The sequence below is a fragment of the Malania oleifera genome, chromosome 3, assembly GCF_029873635.1.
Source record: "Malania oleifera isolate guangnan ecotype guangnan chromosome 3, ASM2987363v1, whole genome shotgun sequence".
Taxonomy (NCBI): domain Eukaryota; kingdom Viridiplantae; phylum Streptophyta; class Magnoliopsida; order Santalales; family Ximeniaceae; genus Malania; species Malania oleifera.
The window spans coordinates 63,413,975-63,426,741 of NC_080419.1; the positions used below are offsets into that span (position 1 = coordinate 63,413,975).

The 12,767-nt window shown below is 37.7% G+C and overlaps 1 protein-coding gene across 9 annotated transcripts in view; it reads left to right on the forward strand.

The window, feature by feature from the left end:
• The window catches only part of LOC131150543 (uncharacterized), a 30,972-nt gene extending 20,645 nt beyond the window's left edge, over positions 1 to 10,327 (forward strand). For 2 of the 9 annotated variants that reach the window (XM_058101322.1, XM_058101326.1), the window contains exons 6-8: positions 8,728 to 8,859; positions 9,575 to 9,617; positions 9,987 to 10,327. In XM_058101322.1, the coding sequence (XP_057957305.1) occupies positions 8,728 to 8,859; positions 9,575 to 9,617; positions 9,987 to 10,000 (189 nt within the window). In that variant the 3' untranslated portion in view covers positions 10,001 to 10,327. The other 7 variants (XM_058101324.1, XM_058101325.1, XM_058101319.1 and 4 more) reach the window with 5 other exon arrangements.
• Positions 10,328 to 12,767: the final 2,440 nt, after the last annotated feature.

Sequence of the window (12,767 nt, forward strand, 5' to 3'; positions counted from 1 at the left end):
TAATGTGATCAAATGCTTTTTCCATGTCGAACTTGCACACCACCTCATTTTTCATTTCCCTCCGATAAGTATCCACCACTTCATTAGCAATGAGGGCTGCATCCATGATCTATCTTCCTACCACGAAGGCATGTTGATGCCCAATAACTTCTGGAATGGCTCTTTTGATTTTCGTGGCGAGGACTTTGGCAAAAATCTTTTAAATGCTTCCCACCAAACTAATTGGGCGAAAGTCCTTTATGTAAGGAAAGTGGCATTGATATTGCTAAAAAATCTACCTGATCTAAAGAATTCCTCAAAAGTGTTGATAAAGTCCTGTTTGAGCGTGCCCCAATTTGACTAAAAGAATGACAAGGAGAACCCATTTGGCCCTAGCGCTTTATCCCCTTTGCAATTTCTGATGGCATAGAGAATTCCTGCTTCCTCAAAAGGTCTCTCTAGCCACTCTGCAGTGGAGGAGCTGAGAGATTTAAAGATGATGCCATCGACTATAGGTCTCCAGCTTTCAAATTTAGCGTAAAGAGTTTTATAGAAGTTATAGGTGTCCCTTTTAATTTCTTCTTCCCCTGTTGAGGTGTTCCCCTGGATTTTAATGCTTGAAATGATGTTCAGTCTGCGGTGAGCATTCACTGTTAGGTGGAAAGATCTGGTGTTCAGGTGTCCCACTTTGAGCCATAGGGCTCTATATTCTGCCTCCAAGATCTTCAAGACTGATAGCAACGGTAAGCTCCTTTTTCAAAAATACTTTTTTGGCCCTTTCGTTGGTGTTGAGCCCTTGTCTTAGCTCTGGCTTGTCAAGGACCTTGATGTCATTAAGAGTAGGGGTGTTATTTTTTTATTTTTTTTATTTTTATTTTTGTGAATATCCCAGAAGGTACTTTTATTTTTACACCTTGAGCTTTTCTTTCAAAACCTTCAATTTTGAAACTAACATAGAGCTAGCTTTCCCCTTAGCTTGCAGTGTGGGCCACCAAACCTTAATGAGGTCCAAAGCCATTGTGTTTTAGCCGCATGTGTTTAAAGCGGAATAGGATTGGCCTGCATTTGACTCCTCTTGTGTCAATGAGGATAGGGAAGTGATCTAATGTGGGCTTGGGGGATGCTCCTGAGTGGCTTTGGGGACTTGTGTACCCCAATTTGCTGAAATGAGGAATCTTTCAATTCTTGAGAATGAGGGTGGTTCTCTAGAGTTGGGCCCAAGTGTAAGCACTGCCTATGAGTGGGATACAATGAGGGCATACACATTGATGAAGTCCAGGAACTCTCTTATACAATTGTTCTCCTCTACGTCCCCACTTCTTTTACGAGGATACACAACACCATGTTGAAGTCTCCTCCAATAACCCATGGCATGTCCCATCGGCTTTTAATCTCCAAGAGCTTAGTACAAATAGGTGTCTATTAGGTCCTTTGCTTGGGCCATAGGCCTTTGTGAGAAGCCATAGAAAACTGTCATATATATTTTTGAATTAGCATGAGACAGAGTAGGAGTTGATGGAAGGATCAAGCATCTTGGAAACATTCAGATTCCACAAAACAAGGATGCCTCCTCCGTATCCCACGACACCAAGGGTGATCCAACCACAAGTCTCTCGGACCCAAAGATCTCTGCCCAATAAAAGTTCTATAGTTTCCACTTTGGTTTCTTGTAAACAGACAATGTCACCTCTTCATTCCTTAAGAAAGGATCTGATTAGGCTCTTTTTGGATTTGTCATTTAATCCCCTCACATTCCAAGAGATTGGTTTCTTCAACATGATTTAAAAATGCAGAGCCCTGACTACTACTTGCCTACACCTAATCTGTACATCCTTTCAATTTTTCATAATTTACTGAACGTTCCAGGTGTTTTAGCTCCCTATTAATGTTCAGTTTCTTGTTGCTGCCCATTGATTTTTTTGGAGTTGTGTTGTGCCTCCTCTCTTCTTCTTCTTCTTCTTCTTTTCTTTTTTTCCTTCTGAAAAGGAAGGTGTATTCCCAAGAGGGGGGGTGAATTGGGATTTTAAAATTTCTTTCATTGATTCTTTAACTTATTTTAATACAAGCAAAGAAGGTTTTCAATTTTAAGTTCAGCGGAAAATTAACTTTGTTAAAACCTTTATGAATGTATATGCCAAGTTGTTTATTCTTTTCAGCAACTCAATATCATCCAATCAACACAAACTTAACACAATCCACACTAGAAAAAGAGTTCTGCTCGTCAAGATTCAATAACTCAAAGTAGAGTTTGAGAATGTATGCTTGCTGATAAAAAGCCCTGTGTTTATGAACCTGTTTTCTCAATATAAACCACAATTCAAACTTCCAACAATCTTCCAAAAACTTAGACTTTAAATAAACTTTCAATTAATTAGTCTTGGGTGTTAACCAATCAACGTACTCTCTTTAAGGTTTCCGCAATTTATATTGATCAACCAACGTATTCCCTTTTGGTTTCCGCAATCCCAAAATCAAATTAAATCTTGGTTTATTTAATTTCCAATCCACGTAGTGTATATGATCAAAAAATTAAAATCCAACCACGCAGTTAATATAAACAGGAAATTAAATGAGAGTAGGGAAGAGAGTGAGATGAGAGTTTTTACGAGGTTCGGCTATACCCGCCTACGTCCTCGCTTTAGGCAAACACACCAAAGGATTCCACTATACCACTCCTTTTGCTGGTAGGAGCAACCTTACACATTCATTTGACGGGTAGAAGCAGCCTTTTACAATCTCTCCTTCAATTAAGGTGGAGCCCCCTCTCCAAGCGATACCCCACGCTCGGTCCAACAACGATTCAAGAACCTAAATCGTCTACAAAACAATAACAAGTTTTGGTGTACAAAGACACTCTCAACAAGAGTATATTAGTATAGCAATTCAACACTAAAATATACTTCAATTCAAAATAATAATTGAAAGAGTTTGAAGCCTTTAGAAAAATATCACTGTGAGCTTTCTTTCTTGATTGAAAGAATTTAGTATAGGCTCATAATTGTGTAAGAGATTCCCAGCAAACCTCAGTAGAGAATTTCATAAAGTAATTACACAAGAGAGTTTTTGAGAGTATTGAAAGTTTTGAGAGCAAGAAAGCTTGATTGCTGTAATTGCTTGGTGTGTTTGAATCCTTAGCCTTGGGGAGGTATTTATAGATGATTAATCAAGAGTATGTATTTCGTGTTCCCCAAGTGACTTGGAGTGTTTCCCAAGTTTTCATAATGGTTAGAATTTAAAAAATCAAATTTGGAAAGTACCCATTATGTTTAAAATTTAAAATCTCAAAGAGTCAGTCGACTGGAAAATATGAGTCAATCGCTTGGATCCATTTAAAACACTGTGATTTTCAAAGTCAGAGCGAGTCAGTCGACTGGGTCCTCTCGGGTTGTTTCAAAAACAATTCAAATATTTGTTAGTCACCTGGAAAAACCGTGTCAATCGCCTGGATAGACCAAATTTTGATTTTTAATTTATTTCCAAATTCTTTTTGCTCTCTTGCTTTCCCCAAAATAATTTAAGACTTTTGAAAAGTATTTTCCGGGGTTTTTCAAAACATGGTCTTAAGTCACTGAGATTCCTAATGAGTTTCAAATCCAATCAAATTATCAGTTGAATGAAGTACTTACATAGAGACTCTCTTAAGACTTTAAAACACTTTCAAAGCTTGGAGTCTTCATGCTTGTCCTTTGTTGAGTCATTTCTTGTCTTTGAGCTTCAAATTCTCTAAACTTTTAGCAAGTCCTCTTTGATATTCATGCTCTCATGATCTTCAAGCTTTCATATTCCTTTTCCATGGAGTCTTGCAATCAGCTTTTGTATTCATTTGAACTTGAGCTTAATGACTTGATTTCTGAAGTTTCATCACTTGCAACAAAACATGTTAAGTTCCTCTGATTTGTTATCATCAAAACAAGATTTTAAACCTTGTATGGCCAACACCTTCTTCTTTCAATCTATTCAAACAATTTCATAGCCCTATCTTCAAAACCTTTGAAAGAAGTGCCAATAGCTTTGCTGACCATTTTCACTTTCCAAAGCACCCAGTCAGAGACCTGCTCCATAAAGTGTGCTTTTCAGGTCTAATCTGGTAACTCTTTAAAGTTGGGGATGCCTTGCTCATCAGCTGGACTGGGATTGATATGTAGGGCCTCTGAGTGGATTGTAGGACAGGAAGTAAGGCAAGATCAATGGCAGCAACCAAAGTATTTAGGGGCCTTGAAAATGATTCCTCAGTGTGTTAGAAGCAATGACTAGAGGTGGGGGGTTCCATTAAAGGGGTCTAACATAACAAGGACGCCTTCCCGGTTGGCCTATGTGGACCTTCATGGAGGTTAAAGGGCCTGAAGGAATTGGGTACGGTTGTTGAGGAAGGTTTTGAGACTGGGATCCATAAGGAAAAGCCCCCTCAAACTTGTCTCTGCCCATCTTCAGGTTTGTCCTGATCTTGACAAAAGAGGACTTCCAGTCTATCTAGGCTTGAGCTGTTCTTTTCAATAACACTTGTGAAAGAGTGCAGAAAACTAGATGTTGTCCCCATCCCAAAAATTTCCTACAGCTGGGCTACTCTTGGGATTAGTTGAAGGAGTTTGTCGTGGTAAGGGCAAGCGCAGTGGGGTCATAGCTGAGCAGTGCCAGCTTTAAAAGGATCACTAGGGTTGCAGAAGGAGCTGAGGTACACAAACCCCCCAATCTTGACTTGAGAAGGAGGACAGGGGTTTGTGCTGCAAATCTAGCATTGGGCTTCCAAAAAGAGGGTGGAAGTTGGCGTCAACCCAGTTCGACTGTGGCATCAGAGATTTTGTGCCACCCCATTGAATTGTAATCCTCTGGAAAAGCCAAATTTCTTCGACTTCTATTGTTAGTTTTCAAAAGGGAGATGAACCTTCCATGCTGGTTTAGTTTCAGGAGAAGCAACAGGCTTTTCTTTTTGTTTCTCATCCTTTGAAACCATGTAGTCGAGGAGGTGGTTATTTTCAAGCTCTAGCAATCATCCTAGGCTCGAAGGAACCATGGTAGTTCTTTAATCTCCAGAAACATCTGTGCATCAACCATTGCGCAACTCCATGAGCCTTAGGATGTCAGTGTTTTAACCTTCTATGGCCAAATTGAATGTTTTTCTCTCAATTCACACTGAATGCTTTGCATCAGCCATGGATGAAGGCAGGAAGTTGATGGTGAGGGCGTCCCCACAGTTGCAGGGAACAAAAGGAGCAGAAGGGAGAAAAGGTTTTTAGTGAGGAAGGGGAGAAAGGGATTTCAGCGAGAAGGGGTAAAGAGAAATGGTTTAGGGTTTTTAGTGAGAAGAGAAGGTAGGGGGCAGAAAATATGGGAGTTTAAGGGCTTTCGACGAGGGAGGGATCAGGTTCTAGATTGGGAGAGTCTGTGAAGATGTTGTGCAAATTAATGCGTGCCGAATCGGATCGTGCAATGCAGCAACTAACGATGAACAATACGGAAACACAATCACACAGATAATAAGAGCAATAAACACACGACACAAGAATTAACGTGGTTCGGCAGAATGCCTATATCCACAAGAGCAAGCGGCTGCTGAAATTCACTATCTGTCTAAACCAGGGTTCAACATTGTATTTATGCTAACCCTACACGTACAGAGGGATTAGAAAGTTCCCTAAATACCCCTATATCAATTCTTGGAGGATTTGCCTCTGAATCTCCAACCTATTGATCTTCCCAATTCAAAATTCAAAAGTAGTGCTGAACAAAATCATTGGTGGTTTCATCAAACCGTTGACGGTTTCCTTCTAAATTAGATTTTTCTTGAAACCATCGATGTAACCGTCGATGGTCTATGCAAAATCATTGACGGTTTTCTTCCTGACTTGGCTATTGGAAAATACCGTCGATGTCCCTTGCTAACCGTCAACGATTTTCTTTTGCAGACCAGCTTCCTTGTTTTTCCTTAGCATGTTTTCTCTGTACATGTGTTCCACTGAATATGAGCCACATACTACAACAATTTCCACCTTGGCGAATATTCACCCCTTAGGAGAAAACAAAAACATAACTCGCAGCTCCACCTATGACAATAGGTTGGGATGCCTCCCGTCTAGCATCTAGAGATGTTGATCAAGTCCAAGCAATGCTTGAACTTGTCTGTGGTAATAAGCTTTGTCAATATGTTTGCTGCATTCTCAATAGTGTGAACTTTCTCAAGCAGTAGTTCTCCAGAATAGACCAATTCCCTGATCCTGTGAAACCTCACATCTATGTGCTTAGTCTTCGCATGATACACCTGGTTTTTCACCAAATAAATGACACTCTAACTATCACAATGTAGCTTAACTCCACATTGCTGAATACCCAGCTCCTTAACCAATCTTGTAAGCCACAAGGCTTCCTTGGCAGCTTTAGCCACTGCCATATACTCCAGTTCAGTTGTAGATAGTGCAACTAGAGATTGAACCCTAAATCTCCAACAAATAGGCCCTTCCATAAGAGTGAATACATACCCTGTAGTAGACCTCCTGTCATCCAAGTCTCTTGCATAGATTACATCCACATATCCCACAATTGAAGGATCACCTTGTTGTTTGTCAAACATGATGTCATAGTCTGTAGCACCCCTCAAGTATCTGAAAATTCACCTGACTGCATCCCATTGTTGTTGACCAGCATTTGAAAGAAATTTGCTCACCACACTGATAGCTTGTGCCAAGACCGGTCTTCTACAAACCATAGCATACATCAAGCACCCCATTGCACTAGATTTATTGTTACTTGGTCCGCTCCGGAACTTGCTTCTACCATGTTCCTGGTTACCCTTCACCTTGTGAATTCTCATCGCTGGCTTTCTTCCTCTGATGAAAACCCAAAAGAGCACTTATGATCTCCTCCAATTCAAGAGTTTCATTTCCCTAAATTAGAGTTGAAACCAAATTTTCTTACGTAGGCGACGCAGGTAGGGAATTCAGCAGCATCAACGCCTTGTCTTCGTCTTCGAACTTCACATCAACTCGCTTTAAATCATTGATGATTTGATTGAACACGTTGATGTGTTGGTTTAGATCCGAACCCTTTGACATCTTAAGTCTATACAGTTTCTGCTTAGGATAAAACTTGTTCGTCAACGATTTGAACTTATACCGACTTTTAGTTTCAGCCAAACTGTCGTCATTGATTCCTCATCCATGACATGATACATCACGTCATCAGCTAGACAAGCCTGATAGTCGCCACAACCTCGCTTCCAGTTCCTTCCAACTCATGTCGTACATGCCTTCTGGTTGCCTTCCGTATAAGGCCTTCACCATACCCTGCTGCACTAACAAATCCTTAACCTTCATCTACCATAGTCCGAAATTTTCCGATTCGTCGAACTTGATAATGTCGAATTTCGCAAAAGAAATCCTAGCCATTGTAGCCAATAGCTTTGTTACCAATTTGTTGTGCAAATGCATGCAGAACTGGATCATGCAATGCAGCAACTAACGATGAACAATACAAAAACATAATCGCACAGATAATAAGAGCAATAAACACATGACACAAGAATTAACGTGTTTCAACAGAAGGCCTACGTCCACGGGAGCAAGCGGCGGCTGAAATCTGTCAAAATCAGGGTTACAACATTGTATTTATGCTAACCCTACACGTATAGAGGGATTAGAAAGTTCCCAAAATGCCCCTGTGTCAATTCTCGGAGGATTTGCCTCTGAATCTCCAACCTATTGATTTTCCCAATTCAAAATTCAAAAAAAGCGTTGAACAAAAATGTTGACGGTTTCCTTCTAAATTAGCTCTACCTGAAGCCATCAATGGTCTATGCAAAATCGTCAACGGTTTTTTTCCTGACTTGGCTATTGGAAAATATCATCGACGTAATCATCGATGTCCCTAGCAAACTATCGACGGTTTTCTTCTGCAGACCAATTTCCTTGTTTTTCCTTAGCTTGCTTTCTCTGTACATGTGTTCCACTCAATATGAGCCACATGCTACAACAGAAGAGGTGACCTCCATTGTCGCGAAGCAGGGGGGGAGGATTTGATGAGGTAAGACGATGGGGAGAGGCATTGCGAGAGATTTCCTAGCATGTTTATTATCTGCCTAGAAAATGGAAATCCAAACTAGTGCTATTTAGGATAAGAAAAACACGACTCAGGTTAATACAATACTTTTATCAAAAGCTGCAATTATCTCTAAAATGAGGTTATGTTTTTTGTTTTTTTAATTATTATTATTTTTTTTGGGGGGGTGGGGGAGGTTGAGGTTGTGGTTTCGTTTTGTAAGAGGTTTGACAGCACTTGGTGGATTTCCTTCCCCTTTTTGGAGTTTTAAGTGTTAATTGTCAAACTTCTGAAAGAAAAGGAAAAAAAAAAAAGAGGAAAGAGGAAGAAAAAGGGCAGCATGGTGGTTGTGGTTTTATTATAACTAACTTTTCATGATTGGAAAAGGAAGAGTAGAAAAACCTCATTCACAGCCTTATGCTTTTTAGTGATATTTGTAAATGGTTTGGGATCAATCCTTGTCAGTGACCCTGTTAAGAACTTGAAATGATTTGATGCTTCACTGGGTTTATTTTGTCATGCTCTAGGATTCAGTTCATTTTTGTATGCTCTCGTTCAGTTCATTTTTATATGCTGTCTGCTGGGGGACCCAAGTACCGCAACTTCTTAATGATCTGCTTTGGTTCAGTTCATTTTTATGTGCTATCTGCAGGGCAAGCAAAATAGTGCTACTTTATTATGACCTATTTTGATTCATGATGGATGTTTTTCTCATTGCAGCCTGAGATGGAGATGGTGGCTCTTGGCCTGGAGAAACACTTAAAGGTAGACCAGAGAGAGTCTTTAATGAATATGCTTGTTAGGACTTGTGGTGAGAACTGCCATAGAAGTGCGGCAGAAGCTCTTGGTTTGGTGCGTTCATATATTTCTCTCCCTTACAAATATTGATCTAGCAAAAATGATCTCCTTGGTAAGCTTTTATCATGTGTTCATGCCAAAATGAAAGCATTTGACCAGTTGACCCTATTTGAATTATTGAAAGTGAAAGGAACTTAAAAACTCTTAAAAGTTCTGGAGAAAAGGCAAGGGTCCCTATCCCTTCTTTTTAGAATTACTTGTAGTTTTCCATATTAATAAAATGATCTATTTTCAAGGAACTTTAAAACTCATAAAAGTTTTGGAGAAAAGGCAAAGGTCCCTATCCCTTCTTTTTAGAATTACTTGTAGTTTTCCATCTTAATAAAATGATCTATTTTCTTTATATCTGTAATATCCTATTTCCAAAAGAAGCCAAGTGATTCTAAAACAAGTGTGGCTGAAGAAGACACCTGCATCTCATTTTCCATCTGTTTATTGGCACTTCCTTAGTTGAACTTTGAGAGTTTCCCAGTGCCTCCAACTACTTATAACGAGTCTGAACTATTGTAAGCTCTTCATTAGTGTAATTTGTGGAGTTTGTTTCATTGTAAATATGCTGGATGGAATTGGCAAATACTTATTTCATCAAATTTTCTGTTTCATGGTTCCAATTTATATGCATGTGTTTATTTATGTAGTTTATTTTTCAAACTTGTATAATTTGAGGGCAACCATTGATTAAATAGTAAGGGTGTTACTTTCATTGAAGGTCAGAGATACAAATTACGAAAATGGTGTTTCCAAGAATGGAGGTAAGATTGTACACATCTCACACTCGCTAGCTCCTAGATGGCATGTGGGAGCTTTGTGCATTTTGTCTTCATTGTTTTTTTGGGTGTACGTATTGACCATCTCCGTCCCCGTCCCTTAGGGACATCCAACGGTTAAGGTTCGAGTTTTTTGCGTTTTCAATCTCAAGTTCTAATTTTGTGAGGGGTAGGATTGTGAAATAAATCTAAGATAAGATATGGATTATCACTGTTATATGGATCAGACCGAATGGGGCCTCTAATGGTATAGTAGACCCACAAAAAAATCACTCGTCATAAAATTTGACCCTAACACTTATATTTCATTGTAGCTCATCACTTTTCTTCATTTCCTGTTTTACATTCTTGCAGATGCTCCCCCATGAAGGTCCGGACTGTCAACGTGGAATCCATTGCACTGAAAGTTGATTTCATTAAACAAAAAATTACACATATTTTTTTTATATTTAAATTTTGAAGTTGAATATCTAATCAGATATTGGTGGTTGATTTGTTCCCCTGAAATTACTATCCTAAGAAAAGCTTATGTAATAGGTGTAGCCATTTCATTCTAGAACCCTGCTTATTGGACGAGCTTAGCTCGAAGTTGGAGCTGGGTTCTGATGCTTCCTTGTCTTTTTATCCAACCCAGAGACCAACTTGTAAATAATTTAAAAAAAAAATTAATTTGTTGACATTTAAATTTTATTGAAGTTAGGAGTCGCAGTACATAACTTTAGTTTTAATTTAAAGTCATATATTTTATTTGATAAATAATATTTTCTTATCAGATGTAATAATTATTATTTTCTTGTAATAATATGAACATGTCATGTTGTGAAATAAATATGATCATAACATTTGAATAAATCAATTTGCATAAAGTGTTATGATTATACAAATGTTAAATAATGAAGACGTTTTAGCAAGGAAATTATTATGGCGCTTTCCTTTATAACCTTTCGAAGTAAATTTAGAATATTATGAGATGGGCGAGATGTTCAAGTGGAAAATATCACCACTTATTTGAATCTTTGAAAGTTAACATCTGAGATTTATGTTTACTTTCCAAAGCCCATGTTACAATTGGTGTATTTTCAAGAAGGGGGTGGTGAATTAGGTATTTAAAATTCTATTTAGGTTCAATTTAAATTCACAATCAGTATAACTCAAATTAGGGTTTGTCTAAGTAAATACTAATAACGCAGCAATATAAAACTGAGCAGATAAATAAAACAAATACAATATGCTCAGTATTTTTTAATCATTCACAATAATGAAAATATAAATATTCAAGTACAGAAATTAAATTTGCGAAAATTAAAATCACACAAAATGTTATCAAGGTTAGTCTAGTATATGATTATTTAAAAGGGTTGTATGAGCTTGGGGATGTTTAATAGTAGTTGATTTGGTATTTGAGTTGATAAACTGGGGTTTTTGAATCAGGGTTTGAGTGAGTGTCGTAGGCATCATTTTGGGATCCTTGCTAGTGTAATTTAGTTAAGGGGAATGGATTAAGCCAATTGATTTGAAATTTCACCTGTTAAAATGAAAATTATTTGCATATTTACATGATTATCCCACGAGTATTGAAAGCCAACCGTTTAAACTGAGATTTTTGAGCCTATGACTATAATTATTATTTGCGAAAATGGAATGATTAAAATAATGGGTTTTATGAAATTATGGAGATAATTTGATGTGTATTTTCAATAAAACTGATGATGAACATGGGTTAGCTTTTGTTATTTTTGATGATATAGTTATGAGTATTATTTTAATTGTGTGGCATGAGTAAAATGAATTTACTGTGTTAAAGTATGATATATTTATCAGATGTTGGAAATATTGAAATGTGATTGAAAACTAAGATGTAATCCCAAGAGGGGGGAGTGAATTGGATTTAACAATTTTCTTTTAATTTCTTTTAAAATTCCTTAACCTCTTTTACTTCTTTTATTGAATTCTTGACTTCTTGTTGATTTAATCAATACACAAGAGAATGAAATTTATTTCTTCAACGCTAACCACAACTCAAGTTCCCAACAATTCATAATTTAAATATACTCTTAGTTAATTTATCTTTGGGTGTTAATCAATCAACGTACTCCCTTTGAGGTTTTCGAAAAGTATTGATCAACTAATGTACCCTCTTTCGATTTCCGCAATCCCAAATCAAAATTAAACTTTAAGTTTATTTAATTTTCAAATTTACGTAGTATATATGATTAAGAAATTTAAAACATTCACGCAGTTTTATATATGCTGAAAGTAAAGAGAGTAAAGGAAAGAGAGTGAGATTAGGTTTTTTACGAGGTTTGACTTATCCCCAACTTACATCCTTGCCTTTGGCAAACCACCAAAAGATTCCACTAATTTAGTTCCTTTCCTGGGCGGAACAACACCGTTACACACTCCTTCAGTAGGTTAGAGCCCGCCTCTCCAAGTGATACCCCTCACTAGGTCACTCCTTCAATTAGGCTAGAGCTGCACTTCTCCAAACGATATCCTTTCGTTCGGTCCAACGATTCAAGCACTTAAACCGTCAATCAATCTACAAGACAAGATTGAAAAGAAGGTGTACAAGAGATGCTCTCAAAAGAGCAGATTAGTACAAATTCAATTTATATACTTCAAAGTAATTCAAATATGAAAATCAAATTGAAGCTCCAAGAGTATATCACCTAATGGTTCTTTCAATTGATGAAAAATTTAGAACTTAATGCACAATTTCAAAGGTTTGAGCCCCAAGCAATCTATTTTTCAAAAATATGTCTGTTATAAAATTTAAAATATGCTGCATGGCAGTAGCTTGAGAGCTTTCAGTCAGGCGCCTATCAATAAATTACACCGTTAATTTTCACAGGTAGTAGGGTGGCAGTCATCTGTCACCTTGTGGTCAAGCACCTGTCACTGAAATTCCCTGTTTTAAAAAATAGGCAGAAGAGTGACAACAGCCTGATGAAACCTAGACAGGCATCTCAGTTTGCACTGTCAGGGGCCTGTCAAGGTCCAAACAAGAGTCTAATGACCTTTTTTCTGTGTATTTTAAAAACCTTTAAAGTGTCAGCCTACTAACAATATTCAGTCAGGCTCCTGTCAAGTTAAAAATTTGGTTTTAAAATATTTTTGTATTCACTCTCTTTGCTT